The sequence below is a fragment of the Podarcis vaucheri genome (genome assembly GCF_965113315.1).
Source record: "Podarcis vaucheri genome assembly, chromosome: 14".
Taxonomy (NCBI): domain Eukaryota; kingdom Metazoa; phylum Chordata; class Lepidosauria; order Squamata; family Lacertidae; genus Podarcis; species Podarcis vaucheri.
The window spans coordinates 45,848,885-45,869,479 of NC_138752.1; the positions used below are offsets into that span (position 1 = coordinate 45,848,885).

The window sequence follows — 20,595 nt, forward strand, 5'->3', positions numbered from 1 at the left end:
CAAAACAATGTTTCTGGTGGGGTTTTGGTAATGTGAATTTGCAACAACAACATTCATAGGCAGACAGATTTCCAAGTTGACAGAATCATAGAATTGTAGAGTTGGAAGGGACTAAGTGGGTCATTTAGGCTCACCCCTGGCCGTGCAAGAATCTTTTGCCCAATGTGGTCTTGAACCCACAACCCTAAAATTAAGAGTCTTGTGCTCTATTGACTGAACTGTCTGTCAAGGAAGGACAGGGGCCACATAGCTCAGCAGCGCAACAACCCTATGAGGGAGGTTAGCCTTAGAGACAGTCAGGTATTAAGCTTCATGGCAGAGTGGGGACTAGAACTCCTTTCTCTCAGGTCTGAATCCAGTACTCTAACCACTTCGCCACACTGCCTGATGGACGTGGCAGTCCACAATATCTGAAGTACACCAGGTATAGTGGACGGAACACTGTACCGGGGAGACTTTGGTCAAGTCACGCTGTCTCAGCTTAACCTTACCTGGTGGGGTTGTTGTGAGCAGGAAATAGGACAACCTATCTGGAGTTGTTTGCTGGGTTTGGGATAGGAAATGCAAGCAAAGAGATCCACGCACCTGCGGCCTCCTCTTCTTTGAAGAGCGTGCAGAGCAGCGCCATCCCGGACTTCTGGAACAAGCCCACCACCGTTTCATTCAGGGGGTCCTTGTTCTTCTCCAGCCACCCGGTGATATTGTAACCCACCTGGAGCAAGAAAGTGTTAGAATTCCTGCTCCGTGACTGCAGTCATGGGATTGTTGTCTTTCACATGACGTGGTATGTTTTGACTCCACAGAGTGGGAAGTGACGGAGACAGGATGTTTGTGTTACTGTGAAGTGGGACTATTGTCCTTTGTTCTTCTTCTCTTTGCTGTCTGATGCTAGGGGGAGAGGGAGCCATGTTGCAGTGCTCCGTGTGTATTTATATGTAAATAAAGTAGATTAGCCAAAATGCTGAGTTACTGAGGTCTGTCACGCGCATGATGCGCAAACTCTGTGGATCCCTAAGTGTGCCAGTGTCGGTTGGCATCGGTCGCTGTGATGTTCGGGCTGAAGAAAGCTTATGAAGCTCCCGAACAATCGACCAGGATGGAGGGAACATGCCAGTCGGGCATGTGTCTCTGCCAGGGTCCTACTCAAGTGTAGGCTCCTGACAACAAGGAGAGGAAAAATTGGGCATGGTGGCACTCAGGCATTACATGACCACAACACCTAGCTCTCTTTTCCAAAATCTGGTGCCCTCAGGATGTTGCTTGGATACAAGCCTCATTTCAGACATGTGGTTTACATACTTATGTGTTTGCCTTGTACAGTAATGAAAATTTATTCTATATTTGAGACCTTAGAATTCTTATAACAGTATACTAATTTAATTCAATAACAACAACAACAACAACAACAACAACAACAACAACAACAACAACAACAATACTCACGGTGCCAGCATAATGCACCAGCTCAAAGTGGGCTTCAGCCCCTTTGCCTTTGCCTCCTTTGGGCTTCAGGAAGTTGGGGGACTTCCCCAGATGATTGTCGTAGAGAGCAGCCTTGAAGGTAGCGTCAGTTGCCTTGGGGAACACACACTGCTCTTCAAGGATGGAGAAGATGCCCATGGGCTGGAGAGGAGGAGGACCCAGTAAGAAAACACACACACACACACACTAGCCCTGGACTTAAATAAGTCCTCCTTGGTGTCTGCAAAGTCAGCAGTGAAAACAAATACATTTAATAAATAATATAAATATAAATATAAATATAAATATAAATATAAATATAAATATAAATATAAATATAAATATAAATATAAATATAAATATAAATAATATAAATATAAATAATATAAATATAAATAATATAAATATAAATATAAATATAAATATAAATATAAATATAAATATAAATATAAATATAAATATAAATATAAATAATTTATACCCCGCCCATCGGCTGGGTTTCCCCAGCCACTCTGGGTGGCTCCCAACAGAATAAAAACAGAATAAAACATCAAACATTAAAAACTTCCCTAAACAGGGGAAGTCCCCCAACAGGGTTGCCTTCAGATGTCTTCTAAAAGTCAGATAGTTCTTTATTTCCTTGACATCTGAGGGGAGGGCGTTCCACAGGGCAGGTGCCACTACCGAGAAGGCCCTCTGCCTGGATCCCTGTAACCTCACAAGTCGCAGTGAGGGAACCGCCAGAAGGCCCTCGGAGCTGGACCTCAGTGTCCGGGCAGAGTAGGGATTCATCATGAATGCACAAAAAAATAAGGACATGTGGAGGGAGCGATGAATATTAAGAATCTGTGCAGATAGTACTATCTCAGCAGGCTAAGCCGCAGGGTTGAGGTGAAACAGAAAGAACTGCTTTGCCTTGCTGCCATGTGCCTTGCTCCACCTGAATCTGGCGAAGGAGCATCGCCATCAGTGCCCATTTGGGGCAAGATCGTGCCAATTTGGGGTGAGATCTCATCCAAAATGGCCGCCATCTTGCCTCAAATTGGCGCTGGTGGCAGTGGCACTTCTCAGTCGCTGGTGGAGGCAACGGGGCAGGTGAGGCCTCCACGGGTGTGCTGCCTGAGGGGGCGAGTTCTGCCACCTGAGCCAGCGGCCTCACTTGCCTCACGGCTGGGCCGGCTCTGCCAAGCCACCAGAGGCCGGCCATGCTTCAGGCTGGCGAGAGAGGCTCACCTTTTCCAGGAGCTCAATGCAAGCCTGCAGATCCAGACCAAAGTCGATGAAGACCCAGTCGATCCCTTCTCGCTTGTACTCCTCCTGCTCCAGCACAAACATGTGGTGGTTGAAGAACTGCTGCAGCTTCTCGTTGGTGAAGTTGATGCAGAGTTGCTCAAAGCTGTTGAACTGCAAAGGGAATAGAAACGAGGGCCTGCGTCAGGGGCTGCTGGCGAGTGTGTGCCATGGGAAAGGGGGCTGGAGTCTGACATGGCAGAGGGGGGCAATGAATTGCAGGGAACTTCACCAGCCAGGAGGGACGTGGGTGGCGCTGTGGGTTAAACCACAGAGCCTAGGACTTGCCGATCAGAAGGTCAGCGGTTTGAATCCCCGTGACGGGGTGAGCTCCCGTTGCTCGGTCCCTGCTCCTGGCCAACCTAGCAGTTCGAAAGCACATCAAAGTGCAAGTAGATAAATAGGTACTGATCCGGTGGGAAGGTAAAAGGCATTGTGAGGACTTGGAGAGGCAAGCAACTGATCTCTGCAGTGGGTCACTATGGGTACATCTCCATGTAAACACTGACAGTCTGGAAGGGGTTTTTAATCTATCTATCTGGAATTGATATACTGATATACTTTTAATTTCTAAGTGTCGTACATTATTTTTTTTAAGGATTCAAAGGATAAGAACCATGGAAATTCATCCTAGAAACAGTAAACAATCTCACAATCCATGCTGAAACAGCATCTATCTATCTGGAATTGATATACTGATATACTTTTAATTTCTAAGTGTCGTACTTTTTTTTTTTTAAGGATTCAAAGGATAAGAACCATGGAAATTCATCCTAGAAACAGTAAACAATCTCACAATCCATGCTGAAACAGGAAAGCCTTAGGTGCTATCTGCACTGTAACATTTAAAGCAGTACCATACCACTTTAAACAGTTGTGGCGTCCCCGGAAATAATCCTGGGAAGCTTAGTTAGCTAAGGGCACTGAGAGTGGCTGGGAGGCCCCTATTCGCTTTGCAGAGCTGCTGTTTCACATTCAATCCATGGGAACCCTGGGAATTGTAGCTCTGGGTGGAGAACTGGGCATTTTCTGAACATTGGCTGGAGGACTACACTGTAAAATTCAGGGACGAGCCAATTTAGAAGGATGGCTCTATGTTTTGGTTCTCTTCTGAATGTGCACATTTGACAGATATGGCTTTAGATATGGGTCTGAGCTGGTGAAAGGCAGTTCCCTGCATTCCTAAAACCCCATAGCGTGCCAGGAAAACCCCAAGGTCTGCAAAAGTACCCAAAAAATATATTTAAAGGACAAAAGCGGCACAAGGAATGCCACGAATAGGTTGGGATGGAAAAACAAGAAGACCAGGGTGGGAAGAGCAGTGGAATGGAGTATCCTGACAGTAGGGGTAGCTGGAAAACTGAATAGGAGATATCTAAACTGCAACGTTTTGTTGCAGACCCCACCTGCAACCCTCCCACTAGAGCTGTTCCTAGTTTCCTTGTACCTCAAAGATTTCAAAGCCAGCGATATCCAGCACTCCGATAAAGAACTGCCTTTGCATCTTGGTGTCCAGGGTCTTGTTGATCCTGACGACTAGCCACTTGAACATCTTGTCGTAGACGGCTTTGCCCAGGGCACCGACGGAGTTGTGGCACTGGTCCATGTTCTGCCCCTTCTGCACAAACTCGTTGCCCACTTTCACCCGGGGCCGGGTGATGCCCTTCTGGAGTTCCCCGGAGTTGAGAGCCATGAGGTGGGCAACTTTGTCGGCCACTGCCGAAAGACCAAAGGCACAGATTAATCAGAAGGGAAGCAAACTGCTGGCCATGACAAAGGCCCCCGTTTCCTCAGACAGGGAAACCACAACCATTTCTGCAAGTTCTGCTAGGCCGCTGTTGCAGAAAGGACAACACAAGCATAGTCAGTGCCTGCCTGCGCAGAAGTAAGTCCAATATGGCTAAGGGCTTGTTCATACTTCCGCTTCCCCCACCCCTAGATAGCACGGGTCCAAGCGGCTTTGTCTTTGCCCCATTGCTTTCCCCCAGAAAATCCACTCTTTAGTGCTAAATCGGAGCAAACAACAATCCACAGAAAACCCAAGTGCTGTTCGTTCGGATTCAGCACTAAACTGTGGGCTTTCCTGGGGGGAGAGGCAGAGCAAACGGAAATGTGAATAAGCCATCAACCACATGTTTAATTAGGGCTTTAAACTACATTTTTAAAAATTATATTTTATTAAGTTTCAATATTTTTAACATCCACAATCCAACAATTCCCCCCCCTCATATTTTATCACCTTCCCACCCCATTTTCCGCTTGTTGTTGTTGTTTCTCCACTTCTGCTTCTCCCTATCTTATGCCTGTTAAAATCATAACCACAATACTATAATCTACAGCGGTACCTAGGTTTTTGAACATCTCCATTGACGAACATTTCAGTTTCTGAACGCCGTAAACACTTTGGTTTTTGAACACGCCTCAGAAGTCGAACATGCCACGCGGCTTCCGCTGAGTGCAAGATCCTGAGGCCTAGCTGTCGGCTATTGAATTTTCGGTTTTTGAACGTTTCAAAACTCGAATGGTCTTCCGGAATGGATTACGTTAAAAAACAGAGGTACCACTGTAATTACTTATGTGGCTCATAGCTCAAATCCAAAGTAGTCCAAAAAAGGCTTCCATTCTTCCACAAAACACTCAGATTCTCTTAATTTTGCCAGTTCTGCATAGTCCATTATTTTACATAATGTCAACACTTTGAGTTGCAAAACAGTGAATTCCTTTGAATTCGAGATTTGACCGGCATCCCTTATTTAGTTGGGGAGGGTGTGGCACTTGAGATGTTGTTGAACTCAAATTCCCATCAGCTCGGCCAGGGACGATGGGAGTTGTAGCCCCACAACAACTGGTTCCTGCTGCTCCTCCCCGCTCTGTTACCTTCAGCGGTGTCAACTTCTGCCTGCTCCTCTCTTGGCTTCTGCTTGAATTTCATGTTGCCGAAGTGCATTATGCCTCCAGTCAGCTTATAAACGCTTATCTTCTCTTCTTGAGTGAAGCCTAGGACATCAAAGGCCACCTGGAAGAGAGGAATCATTATCATTTCCAAACCTTGTGTACCGTTTCTCAATAGGTGGAGTGACAATAGGTGTCACTCCACAACTCCCCACTCCAATTTAGATATTACAACCAGAGGTTCAATCACCACCACCATCGAAACTGAAATAATTAAGCCTAAAACCCCTCAACTCCTGGAGGCATGTTGAAAAGAAACATTCTCGTTTGCTTCTGGAAAAATAAATAGGTAGAGAACAGTACAAGAGCTGTAGCTTCGTTCTAGAGCAGAGGTTCTCAACCTGTGGGTCTCCAGATGTTGTTGGACTACAACTCCCATCATCCCTGAGCTCTGGCCTTGCTAGCTAGGGGTGATGGGAGCTGTAGTCCAACAACATCTGGGGACCCACAGGTTGAGAAAGGCTGTTCTAGAGCATCTCTTCTATATGCAAAAGATCCCAGGTTTCATCCCTGGCATTCCAAGGTAGGCCTGGCAAAGACTCCTGCCCGAGAACCTGGATCAGTGTAGACCACTGGTCTTTGACTGGTGGCTCAGTCAAGACCCTCAAATAATGGCATCCTGATCTAAGGTGGTCTGCAGCAGCAACAATAGGAGACAAAGGGAGGAGGAGGGGGGAAATAATAAGGCCCCCCATGCATGCTTGGGTTAAAGGTAGGTTGTGAGTCTAAAAAGGTTGGATACTGTGGGTGTAAGCAATGCCCAGGTATGTGGACCAGTGATTGTTAAGTATAATTGCTTAATTGACACTGAAATGGAGAATGCCCATCTGTATTGCTGAAAGGGTTTAACTGGAAGATTCCATTGAAGCTAAGGAAGAGCAAAAAGGGCTCTCTGAGCTCCTTTGTGGGCTGATAATCAACTGTTGCTGTTCTCTGCTCGCTAACACGTGAGTGTTTAACTTTAGATCAGGTGATTAAGGTATTGAATTGCAAATCTCCACTTTGAAAGATAGTTGCTGTTAGTTTTTGTTCCCAGGCTCTGCGGGAGTAAGATGCCTTTCCAGGAGCTCAATAGTCTTGGGGCTGGAATGGAGGCTAACAGAGCCTATGTGTGTGTGTGTGTGTGTGTGTGTGTGTGTGTGTGTGTGAGAGAGAGAGAGAGAGAGAGAGAGAGAGAGAGAGAGAGAGCTATGTTTGTCAACTCTGATTATATGTTATTTTATTCCTAAGAAGATGCTGAGCCTATGATTGGGTAAGAATATGTTTTATGGAATGATTTGGGTGTAGCTTTGGTGCTTTTGTTCTGTTTTGAAGAAAGTTCCGCAAGGAAAGTTTCTGAATAATATCTAACAGGTCTGGAAAATGCTTCATTCCAAAAAGAGAGAGCCAGTTTTTATCCATCTGGTTGCTACAAGCTGCACAATATTAACATCTGCAATAGTAATCTGATTCAGTACGAGACAGTTTCCTATGTGGACTTGATTACACTCCCCTCCCCTGCCCTCTCATTTCCTTAACATATCTGAGCGAGGCTAAAGACTGCCAAGCTGTGCTTATAGCCCTTAGGCTGCCATCTTTTGCTGCAGTTTCCCTCCTACACCCAAAATACAACAGGTGCTGATTTGGGAAATGATTTACAACGAGCTTAAGAAAATGTTCAAATGCTCCTTCCCTAAAAAAAACCCTGAAGCCTTCCTGCTAGGAATTATGGGAAATGAAACCCCCCCCAAAAAAATACAGAGAGTCCTTACGTATGTTACAGTCACTGCCAGAATTCTAATCACAAAAGGTTGGAAGGGAGAGGATACCCCATCTAAAACAGACTGGCAAAATAAAATAAGAGAGTATGCCGAACTGGCGAGATTATCAGCAAGGCTAAGAGATGTTACAGCCATATTTTTTTTCCAGATAGTGGGTTATATACAGAGTTTATGTAAAAGAACATTGTCAAAATGTCAATTCGTTGGCAGGTTTTGACTGAGCTTCGGTGTGTCAATAGGGTAACTGTATAAAATAAAATTTATGGTATGTCAAATAATATGGAGAAAATAAAGTTTAAGTGCGTATTTAAGGAATTTACCGGTAATTCGGGAATGCAAGGGGAAGATTGGTGGTCTTGAAAAATTTAATCACAAATGGATGTGCAAAGCGTGCCTTAGTTAAAGAATGAAGAACCGTTTATTTTTTATTTCTCATTTTGTCTATAATATAGTAATAGTAATTTATTAATTGTACCCCACCCATCTGGCTGGGTTTCCCCAGCCACTCTGGGCGGCTTCCAACAAAGATTAAAAATACATTAAAATGCCACACATTAAAAACTTCCCTGAACAAGGCTGCCTTCAGATGTCTTCTAAATGTCAGGTAGTTGTTTATTTCCTTGACATCCGATGGGAGGGCGTTCCACAGGGCGGGTGCCACTACCGAGAAGGCCCTCTGCCTGGTTCCCTGTAGCTTTGCTTCTCACAGTGAGGGAACCACCAGAAGGCCCTCAGAGCCGGACCTCAGTGTCCGGGCTGAACAATGGGGGTGGAGACGCTCCTTCAGGTATACTGGGCCAAGGCCATTTAAAGCTTTAAAGGTCAGCACCAACACTTTGAATTGTGCTCAGAAACTTACTGGGAGCCAATGTAGGTCTTTCAGGACTGGTGTTATATGGTCTCGGTGGCCACACCCCAGTCACCAGTCTAGCTGCTGCAATAATATCTAATGTATTGTACACTTCTGTTATAAAGTTTTCAATCAATAAAACACTCAAAAGTGGGGGCGGGGGGTGGACAATTTGCAACAGGTGCTGCCTTTGCAAACTTACATCTGTGAGAAGCAGTTCCTCTCCGTCGTCCATGTTGTCAACAACTGTGACTCCTTGGCTTGTCCAGTGGTACTCCTTGGGGTCCGGCACACAAAGCAAGGATGCTGTCACATAAAAGAAATGTTTGGATGCAGAAACTGCAGTCCTTTTTTAAGAACTCTGCTGAATCAGCCCCGATAGTTCAGCATTCTGATCTTGCTAGGGATAGAAGGACCTGCCCATCTCACTTGCCTCGGCTTCTCATTTTCCCCCTTCTCAAATTTGGGCTTTGCTTCATGCTAAAATCCAGTTCTTCAAAGCATCTTCCCATGAAGATTTCATCCAGACCATCTAGTATAAAAGCATCCTAATGGTGTAAGCCAGTGCTTTCTCCCCCCAAAAAATGTTTAGGGGTACTCTCATTTTGACTCAAGAAAATCACCATTTTATAGTTCAAATCGGGGAAAATAAATACAGTAAATGTACAAAAGTAAAAAATGTTTAGGGGTATGCGTCCCCCCAGAAAAATAGCACTGGTGTAATCCATACCCATGGCTTCTCAGGAGCAAGTCCCACCATTTAAAAAGGGGCTTGCTCCTAGGTAAGGAAGAAGGGGTCTGTCAATTTCACTTCTCTCCATTTCTCATTTTTTCCCACCTTAAATTCAGTTCTCCACATTTCTGCAGCTATAGGCCATTTTATTTTCTTTAAAAATCCTGATTTCTCTTACTAACACATTGATTTTTATGTATGCTTTCCACTAACCAATGCATTTTTATAAACATTGTTTCATTGGAGAACTGGATTACAAAATTCCGAAAAGGGAGAATCTGGAAGGATGGCTGTGTTTCAGTTCACAAATTGTTTTAGAATGTGCGAATGATAGATTTGGCATTAAATGGAAACTGAATTTGTCCCTCAGCCCCAGTTCTTGCAGCCCCCCCCCCTGCCAATACACAGGGGAAAGTTTCATACAAACAAGATCTGGCTTCTTATTGGAGAGGAGCTGGTAGAAGATGTGATAGCCCCTTTCAGCGGGTTGCTGAGAGATGACCCGAGATTTCTCTAGGAGATCTGAAAAACAAAGTATAGCCAGGTTTAAGCTGATACTGTAGACCAGGCATGTCCAAAGTCCAGTTCGGGGGCCTAATCTGGCCCTCTGGTCGGTTTAATCTGGCCCCTGTGGCAGTTTATTTCCTGGGGCAAAATCCGAAAAAACCCTCAACAACTTCAATCCTAAAAAAAGCTCAACAACGTTAATCCTAGAAAAAGGTCAGTTGGCCCTTTGGCCAGCCCTCACGGCCCTTCACTTCCTCAAATCTGGCCCTCTTTGGAAAAAGTTTGGACACCACTGTTGTAGACGGTCTCCAAACACTTCAGAAGTCAGCTCTGTTGCTCTGATATGACTTAACTGAACTGCAATGCCACGCACAAGCAACATTAAATTCTGACTCCAGGGAATCAAAATCTTGGACCAAGAAAAACTAAATGAAGCAACTATGAGCTGAGCAGACCTGCGTCATTTAATCTGTAACGTCCTGTTAGCACTGTCACCAAGTTTATTTTTTTAAAAAATCTGGTCAATTACTCAAATTATTTTCCATTAATACATTAAACAACAACAACAACAACAATTTTTATTTATACCCCACCCATCTGGCTAGGTTTCCCCAGCCACTCTGGGCAGCTTCCAACAAAATATTAACATACAATAATTCATCAAATATTAAAAGCTTCCCTAAACAGGGCAATTGATTAAATATGTGTACATTTGCTTATGTCCAATCAACTTTTTATTTTAGACACAAACTGCCTGAGTAAACAGGTTACTGCAAAATTCCACCTAAAATGGATTTCGGGGTTGAGATTAGCCGAACTTGGATACTTACAACTCTCAATGTCAGCTCCAGCCAGTTTTCCTGTGCTGCCAAAGTGGATTCGGATGAATTTACCCTGGGATGAAGAACAAGAGGCAAATCAGTTAATGGAGATGGCAATATCTTTACCCAGGAAAGATTAAACAGTACAAGTGCATGGTCTTTTCAGTGGTGGTGCCTTCCTTGTGGAATGCCTTTTTAATGGAGACCTGCCAAGCCCCAACACTATGTCAGCTTCCTGAACCTGGTGCCCTCTGGACATTTTGGGCTGTAACTGCCATCAGTCCCAGCCAGCAAACGGTGAAATAATTGTTATTGTTATGTACTGAAGTTCTCGCCCTGGGCCACCAGGGGGATACTGTAGATAGTTATGCAAATGAAGGATCGAAAGTGACGTTCAGTGATTGGATAGTTTGTATGCAAATGAAGGATCGAAAGTGACGTTCAGTGATTGGCTAGTTACAGAAAATGGTTACTGTTGCATTCTAGTGGAGCTCTATATAAGCATGCTGACTGAGCTCCTCAGTTCAGTTCTGTTCCAGCTTACAAATAAAGAGCTGCTTTGGAAGAATCGCTGTGTCGTCTGATATGTTCGCCCAGTTATCACCTCATAAAGTGATACAATCACCTTCAGTGTAGACAACTGAGAGTCAACAAGTGTTGGTCGTTAGTTGAAGTGAAGACCAAGCAAGTGATGTGTATGCATGTATGAATCAGTGCATCTTCTTCTTCTTCTTTGGTGATCCCTTGTAGCCGAGTAAGATTGTCTTCCATAAACACGGTGTTAACAGTGAGTCCATAAGTGACTGGAGGCCAATTCTGGATCCACACATCCTTCCACAGTGGGTACATAGGTTTCCGGGCGGGAGTTGATCACAGTGTGGATTTGCCAAGCATGCCTTCTTCTTAGCACGTTTCTCCCTTGTATCCTGAGTTTGAGCGTCTTCAAAGCCCATGATACCTTTGGTAAAGGCTGTTCTCTAATTGGAGCACTTGCAGGCAAGTGTTTCCCAATTGTTGGTGTTTATACTACATTTTTTTTAGATTTGCCTTGAAACAGTCTTTAAACCTCTTTTGTTGACCACCAGCATTACGCTGTCCATTATTAAGTTCGGAATAGAGTAATTGCTTTCGAAGACGATAATCAGGCATCCACACAACATGACCAGTCCAACGAAGTTGACGTTGAAGAATCATTGCTTTGACACAGGTGATCTTGAATCAGTGCATAATAAGGAGGGGACAAGGGTTCAAAATATTTTCAGATTCTCATACTTACAAAGCGGGAAGAATTGTTGTTCCTCGTTGTTTTGGCGTTTCCAAAGGCTTCCAGTACAGGGTTAGCCTGGATGATTTGATCTTCCAGGGACCCCTGACCGAGACAAACAAAAATGTGTAAATCACCTTGAAATGGTGGTTTAAAAGGACGAATCAATTGTAGTAACAACAGCAACACAGTTTTATCATGGGGGATTTCTCAACGATTAACATATTATTCCAGACAATGCCTGCATTTCAGCTGGAACAAGACAACCATTACTCTCCAGAATGTAATTTTTATTTACAACAACATAAAGTTTACGGCTTGCTATATGCTAAAAGAAAACTACATGAAGATGTTCATTACGCCAAGCATTACGCCAAGATGGTACATTACGCCAAGCAAGCTGGCGAAAATGTATAAAACCAGCTCTAATTTTTGCTGGAGATGTAAAAAAATCGGAGGGAACAATGTACCACATGTGGTAGAAATGTAAAAAGACAAAAAGCTTTGGGGAAACTATCTATAATGAGCTTTAAAAAAATGTTCAAATTAACTTAACATCAAAAAGCCGGAAGCCTTTTTGTTAGGTATTATTGCTGCAGATATACCAAAAGAATTAAGAAAGATATTTATGTATGCAACTACTGCAGCGAGAATGTTAATAGCTAGATGGTGGAAGGGAGATAAAATCCAACTAAATTGGAATGGCAGGTGAAGTTTTTTGAATATGTAGAATTGGCAAAGATGACAGGGAAAATCAGGAATCAAACAAACCAAGAGTTTAACAAAGAATAGGATTTATTTAAATCATATTTAAAAGAACATTGTTCTCAGATAAAATCTTTGACATGTTTTGAATAACTTCTGCAATGAAATACTCTGCCAAGTATATGGACAATTAACTATAAGTTTAAAAATATGCAAATATGCAGTCAACAAGGTAATGATGGACCCATTTTGAGGACGACGGAAGTCACAATTATATGGAAGAATCTTATTTTCTATGTAAAAAAATTCTTTGTATGTGAGGTGATTTGTTTTCTTTTTTGTTGTTTCGCAGTGGAGGGATTTAATATCTAAAATCAATAAAGATTAAAATTTGAAAAAGAAAGAGAAAAAAAAGACAACAGTCCCCAGTTCATTCTACTAAAAGAAAAACCTCTTACCTTCGAATCGGTAGAGGCCTTGCCAGTACCACCGATGTTGGCAAAGTACTGAATAACTTTCTTTGTATTTTCAGTCTTGCCAGCTCCGGATTCTCCACTACGTGTGAAAGAGGAGATAAAGGAGGAGAAATCAGGACCACAAAGTTGAAAAGTATCCATCAATTTTATTTTTTTTAACTCCAACCCCCTGCTGCGAGAGAAGGTCATTCACACATGAGGTAGACCTGGTTTCTGGAGGGGGAAAGGGAAGAGGCATATGCAGATACTTAATTTTCACTCCATCTCTCCAGTATAAGTCTCTGAATGTGGCCCTCAGACCAACTGCTAAGAACCTCTGTGACAGCCCTGCTTTGTGTGTCCCCAGTGTCTGAGGTCTAGTGAAAGGGGCAGGATCTTTTTGGTGCTGGCACCAAAGCTGTGGGACTCTCTCCCTAGGGAAGTCTTCCTTGCTCCTTCCTTGCTGTCTTTCAGATGCCAACATCAGAAGACTCCCATCCAATAGGTGTCTAAGAAGATGAATTACTCCTGGTTGGAATTCTTTTTTTATTTTATTTATTTAACATAATTGTTGCAAAATATAAGCAAAATATTGCAAATACATACATACATATATATTTCAAATAAGCACATATATATGAAAAAGGAACAAAAGAGAGAAAAGAAGAAAAAAAGAAAGAGAAAAAAAGAAGAAGAAAAGTTGGAAGAATTTCTTCCAAGTTTATTCTACAAATATCTCAAGATGAAAATAATAATAAAATTTCATTGATTGACTTCCATCGCTTACACTGCACTTCCTATATTTAAGCAAGATTGTATCTGTTATTCCATATTGTTCCCATACAATCTCACACAAATATTCTAATCAATAAGTTTTCTAAATCTTTCATAAATCTATTCTAAACACAACCAATACCTTACATTTAATCCTTGTCTGGTTGAAATTCTAGCTGCATCCTTTTTATTAATTCAGGGTTATTTTAAGATCCTGGCTGGAACTAGACACATCAAAGAAGCGCTTCAGTTTAAAGCGCTGTAAATTTAAAACAGGGAAAACAGGCCGAGAAAAACGGGACTCCACATCGCCTTCTGGTGGCACAATGTTATATCGCATATATAGTACGTATAAATCGCTTTTTCTTTACCAGCTGAGTCCAGTGCATTAATGTCGCTTCCTTTTTCGTACTCTGTGTAAGCAGCCTTGCAGATTTTAAACCCAAGGTGACTTATAAATATTTTAAGCAGCAATAAAAAAATAATAAATGTATACACTTACGTGATCAGCATAGACTGGTTTTCACGCTCTGTGGGAGGAAGAAGAACAACACATCACGCCAAGCGGGTCTTAAAAGTCCTAGGGGGCTGATTTACAGCTCTACAGTCACGTCAGTCATGTCTTCCCACAAATTTTAACATTTGGATTTTTCGAAGGTGACAATGAGGGCAGGAGGACCCAACCCCCCTTGCCACTATCCTGAAGCAAGATTCATCTGGTGGTTCCATGGAATGAGGGCGAGTACCATCTTTCCCTCACAAAGCAAAATGTATTGGGTCAACCTCTGCAGCAGACTTTTCCCCAAACTGGTGCCCTCTGGATGTTAGGTAAAGGTAAAGGGACCCCTGACCATTAGGTCTAGTTGTGACCGACTCTGAAGTTGCCACGCTCATCTCGCTTTATTGGCCGAGGGAGCCGGCGTACAGCTTCCGGGTCATGTGGCTAGCATGACTAAGCCGCTTCTGGCGAACCAGAGCAGCGCACGGAAACGCCGTTTACCTTCCTACCGGAGTGGTACCTATTTATCTACTTGCACTTTGACGTGCTTTCGAACTGCTAGGTTGGCAGGAGCAGGGACCGAGCAATGGGAGCTCACCCCATCGCGGGGATTCGAACCACCAACCTTCTGATCGGCAAGTCCTAGGCTCTGTGGTTTAACCCACAGTGCCACCTGCGTCCCATCTGAATGTTGCTGGACTACAATTCCCATCATCCCAAACCATTGGCCATGCCAACTGTGGCTGATGGAAGTTGAAGTTCAACACATCCAGGCACTCACATGTTGTGGACGGTTGACCTACAGTCTCCCTCGTCTACAGGAACACCGGAAGCTGCCCTAGACTGAGTCAAACCATTGTTCCATTGAGCTCAGTATTGTCTACAGTGTCAAGATTTCTCGAACTTGGGTCTCCAGCTGTTGTTGTTTTTGGACTACAGTTCCCATCATCCCCGACCATTGGTCCTGCTAGCTAGGGATGATGGGAGTTGTAGTCCAACAACAACTGGAGACCCAAGTTTGGGAAAGTCTACAATGACCATCTTGGCAGTGGCTCTCCAATATTTCAGGCATGAAGCTTTTCCCAGTCCTACCTGGAGATGCCAGGATTTGAGACTGGGACTTCCTGCATGCCAGACACATCCTCTACCACTGAGCTTTGTCTACTTGAGGTCACTGTCTATGCAACTCTGCAGGGATGTGCCATGTGACCACAGTTCCCCAAAGCAATGGAGGGGTGCAAGGAGGTCCTAGTGGTTTCAAGGCTGGTCAGCTCAACTAGGACAATATCTTGGACCAGTGCTGGAACATAGGAAGCTGCCTTATGCTGAGTGAGACCATCAACCTATCTAGCTGAGTGTTGTCTACACTGACTGGCCGCTGCTCTCTAAAGGTCCTTCCCAGCTCTAACGGAAGGAAGAACCCAGGACATTTTGCCTGCAGTGGATGTGATCTGCCTCTGAGCTTGTGAGCAGAGGTACCAGGGAGGCTGGAGGTCCTTCTCTGTACTCACCCATGAGCATGTCATGGTAGGCGTTGTCAGAGATGGAGAAGAGGTGAGGGGGCATCTCTGTGCGCTTCCTGCCCTTATACATCTGGGCCACTCGGGATCCGTAGATGGGCAGCCACTTATAAGGGTTGATGGTGACACAGAAGAGGCCAGAGTAGGTCTGGAAAGAACACAAAACAGTGATTGTATTTTAATATTTTGTTGGAAGCCGCCCAGAGTAGCTGGGGAAACCCAGCCAGATGGCGGGGGTATAAATAAATAAATAAATAATAATAATAATAATAATAATAATAATAATAATAATAATAATAATAATAATTACTACTACTACTACTACTATTTCAATTCTAATCCATAACTTCCCTTCTTCTCTTTCAACGGTTTGTTTTGCATACCACACATTTTACATGAACTAAACCATTCAGTAATCCATTGTTACATCCATCAAAACTTATTTACACTGTTGAATTTATCTTAATGCTATTAGCGTTTTTTAAACGAACACAATTTTCACCCGTATATTCAGTAAATATTTTCCAGTCTTCTTTAAACGTACATTCTTCTTGATCTCTTCTTCTATATGTTAAATCTGCAAGCTGCGCCTATTCCATCAATTTCAATTTATATCCTGCCCTTTATCAAAAGATCTTAGGGCAGTGCACCACATTAAGAACATAACTTACGCAGCAGAATAATAAAAAACATAATACGCAATAAAATAAACATAATAACAGTCCCCACACATTTAACAGGTCATGGATTATGTAATGGCTAAAGGCCTCCGTAAAGAGGAATGTTTTTGCCTGGCGCCTAAAGACATGTAGTGATGGCAGCAGGCGAGCCTCTCTGGGGAGAGCGTTCCACAGTTGGGGAGCCACCACAGAAAAGGCCCATTCTTGTGTTGTCGCTCTCTGTCTTCAATCTTCTGTTTGTTTAATCCAAGGTGAGGGCCAACACATCTTTCCTACTGTTGCAGGAAACCCCCTCCCCAATCATTCAGTTTGTACAAACTTGACACACACACTCACACATACATACACTACATACGCTACGCTTCTGTTATAAATTCATAGAAAATCAACCATACATCGGATCTGCGCCGTTCCACTTTTATTTTACTCCATGAAGGAAGGACTACAAAATGGGGAAGGTTTGATACAGGGCAGCCATAATCCCTTGAGCATACCAGCATATACACAGGAGGTCCTGCCCAGTTGCTATGCCAACCCTGATGGTCCTAGACAGAAGACCATCAAGGTCACAAAGAACTTGCATATAGGAGTGGATTCAGCACGGACTGGAACAAAGGACAATGATCAGCTCTTCCCTCTGGGGGCAGGAAACTGCAAACTCTGCTTTGTCACCTGGAAAGTACTCATGGGGAAGGGGGAAAGGAGGAACCAGCCAGGTGACAAGATACTCAGGTTACCTCCACAACTCCCTCAACCCCTCCTTTTTGTGATGTAGTTGTGACATTGTTCTGATGTAGTCTTAGGGGTGTAGTTTGGGGGATTAGTAACTAATAAAAGTTGGGGTCTTCTTTTGTTCTGGGCTTCCATTTTGCTTCATCTTGTTGTTGGTGGGAGTCCTGTCGCGACAGTTTCCAATAAAGGCCAAGCCTACAGGCTGCTGTTTTGCTCCAAATTGTCCTGGTTGGTGTCTTTGTTTTTTTGCCCAAGGGAGCCCTCGGATTCCTCTGTTAAAAGTACCTCATGCAGCTTGACTTCCAAATCTGGCCCTAGGAGCTAACTGACTCTCTAGTCTACTGCCTGCAGCACCTGCTTGTCTCAGATGCCCTCACCCATCTTCTCACTTACATAGATCCTCATCAGGACATAACGTTGGCGCAGGTTGTCTAAGACACTGGCTTCGTTCAGGAAGGTCATGTTGGCCATGTCATTGACCTGGTAGAATTTGGGTGGGTTCATCTGCTGGACATCATCCTTCTTAACGGTGACCGTCTGTGGGTGGAGAAGTCATGGTTTAGCGAAAGCCTTGAGGCACAGCACCCAAAATTTCCAAAACATGGTGATGTATATGTTCCTTTACTTAATGATGAGCTCCGGGGACCCAACAGCAAATTTGGAACAGGTCCTACAATGATATTTACATGCCCTTTTTGCAGGGTCTTAAATCAATGGTGGAAGTGTGAACGTACAGTGGTACCTCTGGTTACAAACTTAATTTGTTCTGGAGGTCCGTTCTTAAGCTGAAACCATTCTTATCCTGAGGCGCACTTTCACTAATGGGGTCTCCCGCTGCGCCTGTGCCTCCAGCGCACGATTTCCGTTCACACCCTGGGGCAAAGGTCACAACCAGGAGCAGCTACTTCCGGGTTAGCGGCGCTCGTAACCAGAAGCGTTCGTAACCAGAGGTACCACTGTACAGTGATGGTTAAGCCATCAAACAAACGGAGCAGAAAAACCCACCATCAGAGAATAAAATCAATCAATCGTCAGTTAGAAAAACTCTCTCAAGTAAGACCCAAACTACTGCAAACTGGTTTTGAAGGCATCCTAACAAAACTGGCCCCATAGAAACCAGGAGCTCATAATCTAATCCTTTGCTTTTGACACTCCTGACTGAGTTGCAATTTCAGGCTCATCCATACTGTTGTTTTGCATGGACAATTGGCTTCATGTACCTCCATTCATTCTCTCTTGCCCTTACGACATTCTCCTTCAAACCAATGCCTCTCTTTCCACTTCCAGATTTTCACGGGCCAGGGATATAGTACAGTGGTACCTCAGGTTAAGTACTTAATTCGTTCCGGAGGTCCGTACTTAACCTGAAACTGTTCTTAACCTGAAGCACCACTTTAGCTAATGGGGCCTCCTGCTGCTGCCACGCCGCAGGAGCACGATTTCTGTTCTCATCCTGAAGCAAAGTCCTTAACCCGAGGTAATATTTCTGGGTTAGCGTAGTCTGTAACCTGAAGTGTCTGTAACCTGAAGTGTATGTAACCCAAGGTACTACTGTACTTCGAAACGTCCAGGGATCCTTTACTTTTACTTCAAAAAGGTGAGGGCATGAGAAAATCCGGACTGAAGGAGAAGAGCAGGCAGTGATTTGGAGGTGAATTAGTGCAGGGACAGGAAGCTTACATTCCACCTTAAACAACAGTATGGATCGGCTACCAGGCTGTGGTCGCACCATACACTTAAAGCACTTGGCTTCCCCCAAAGAATCCTGGGACTCAGCTACATTTTTAAAGATAAAGCGTTTTATACACTGTGGCACCAGATGGCGCTGTGGAGTCCCGTTTTTCACCAACAGGATTTCCCTGTATGACGTTTGCAACGCATTTAGCTTAATCGCTTCTTTGATGCATCTAGATCCAGCCCTGGAAACTGTAGTTTGTCCCTTATAGGGCTCAATTCCTAGCACCTTTCACAAACTACAGTTCCCAGGATTCTGGGGGGAGCCATACGCTTTTAATGGATGGCATTCAGAACTCCAAAGTCTTGTTTGTGGTTGTTGTGTGTGTGTTTTTACATAAATAACCAACTTCTTCATGCAAAAAGGGGTTGCATCTCCTTATCTGCCCAGCCACCCCATCACTTCCCTACAGCTGATGTTCCTTCTCCAGTTCCAAAAGCATTGCCAGGTGTTCATTCCGGCTAAGGAGCAGATCAAAGACTTTGCAAGACCCAGAAATCATCCCTCCTGTCCCACCAAGTCACCTGATTGGTCACCGTCTTCACAGTGACTTGGGTATCCGTCTCGGACTGGATCTCTCCAGCGACAAATCCCTCCTTTTCATCCTTGACCCAGACAGACTTCTTGATATCGTACGGTTTGCTTATGGCCTCGATCCTCTCTTTCTCGCTAGGAGCCAGAAATGGCATAGGATCCACATCATCCCCGCATTCTCCTTTGTATCCGCCAGGCATCTTGGCTCGGGGTTAGGCACAAGGCAGGAGCAGGAAGGAAGAAGAAGAGGCTTGGAAGAGTGTTGTGGGCTCCTGGGTAGGGAAAAATAAAAAGCAGCACACTTGTCTCAAGGTTAAAATAAATAAATAGGGGGAATCGGTGGAGGAAGATTGGAAGAAATTTAAAGACTATTTACAGAAACATTGTAAAATTAATGAATGTTAGAATGATGTTGGAATGAATCTATGTGATTTTAGCAAAAATGTATCAAAGATTTAAGAAAAATAGACTGTTAATTGGTGAAAAAAGGGAAAGTAAACTTATATTAAGATCAAGATAAATTTTCAGGATAAAATTTTTGAAGAGAGGGAAAGGATTTGCTGAAATGGATAATTGACTTAGAATACAAAAAAGGGAGGTGTGAGGAGGTCAGGGAAACAAGCAAATGAAAGATAAGTTCTGGGAAGGCTCAATTTGTTGTTGTTTTTTAATTGTTTCTATTTTTCTGTTTTTTTATTGTGATGTGTTGTTTTGCTATTGTTTAATTTGGTGTTTTTTCTTTTGCCTTTTTGTAAACTTAAAACCTTAATAAATACTATTTTTAAATAAATAAATAAATAAATAATAGGGGATCTATTAAATTTCTTCTATGTTTTCTTTCCTTTTTTAAAATTTCTTTTTATTAAGTTTCATATACAATAGAAATAAATGAAAAAAATATAAGTAAAAGGTAAGTAAATAAATAAGCGAATAGGTTGCAAATGTCCAACTATAGCATAATAATCTTATCCGTTTCCATTCCAATTATTATTCTTCACATTTGTTTCTTTATAACTTTAAAAACTTAGATCCCACTTCTTCCCCCTCCCGACCTCCATCCCTCCCACTTTCAGGCTTCTTAATATCCATAATTAATTTCTCCTGCAGCTTATACTTGATTCTGATTTACACATCGTAAGATTTATACCAAACCTGCTATAGTCTTTAAGTTTCTATGGTTCCCTTCAATGTAAGTCATAAATTTGTTCCAGTCGTTCATAAACTTTGCATTCATTTTAGATAATAGTCTATGTTTTCTTTCCAACCAGCAGAGGGTTGGTCCATTGATCCATTTGTTGGCTCTACCTCTCACTCTCTCTAGCG

At 43.2% G+C, this 20,595-nt stretch overlaps 1 protein-coding gene across 1 annotated transcript in view; it reads right to left on the reverse strand.

Annotated features, from left to right (window-relative positions):
- MYH16 (myosin heavy chain 16) overlaps nt 1–20,595 on the reverse strand; it is a 62,528-nt gene that overhangs the window by 41,335 nt on the left and 598 nt on the right. Inside the window, exons 2-15 of the mRNA XM_082199605.1 lie at nt 19,263–19,544; nt 17,397–17,540; nt 15,583–15,739; nt 14,075–14,102; nt 12,802–12,898; nt 11,651–11,743; nt 10,384–10,447; nt 9,470–9,568; nt 8,516–8,619; nt 5,629–5,767; nt 4,199–4,467; nt 2,695–2,865; nt 1,444–1,623; nt 586–712 (exon numbers count right to left, since the gene is read on the reverse strand). Of these exons, the coding sequence (XP_082055731.1) occupies nt 586–712; nt 1,444–1,623; nt 2,695–2,865; nt 4,199–4,467; nt 5,629–5,767; nt 8,516–8,619; nt 9,470–9,568; nt 10,384–10,447; nt 11,651–11,743; nt 12,802–12,898; nt 14,075–14,102; nt 15,583–15,739; nt 17,397–17,540; nt 19,263–19,472 (1,882 nt within the window). The 5' untranslated portion in view covers nt 19,473–19,544. The remainder of the gene's footprint in view (nt 1–585; nt 713–1,443; nt 1,624–2,694; nt 2,866–4,198; nt 4,468–5,628; nt 5,768–8,515; nt 8,620–9,469; nt 9,569–10,383; nt 10,448–11,650; nt 11,744–12,801; nt 12,899–14,074; nt 14,103–15,582; nt 15,740–17,396; nt 17,541–19,262; nt 19,545–20,595) is intronic.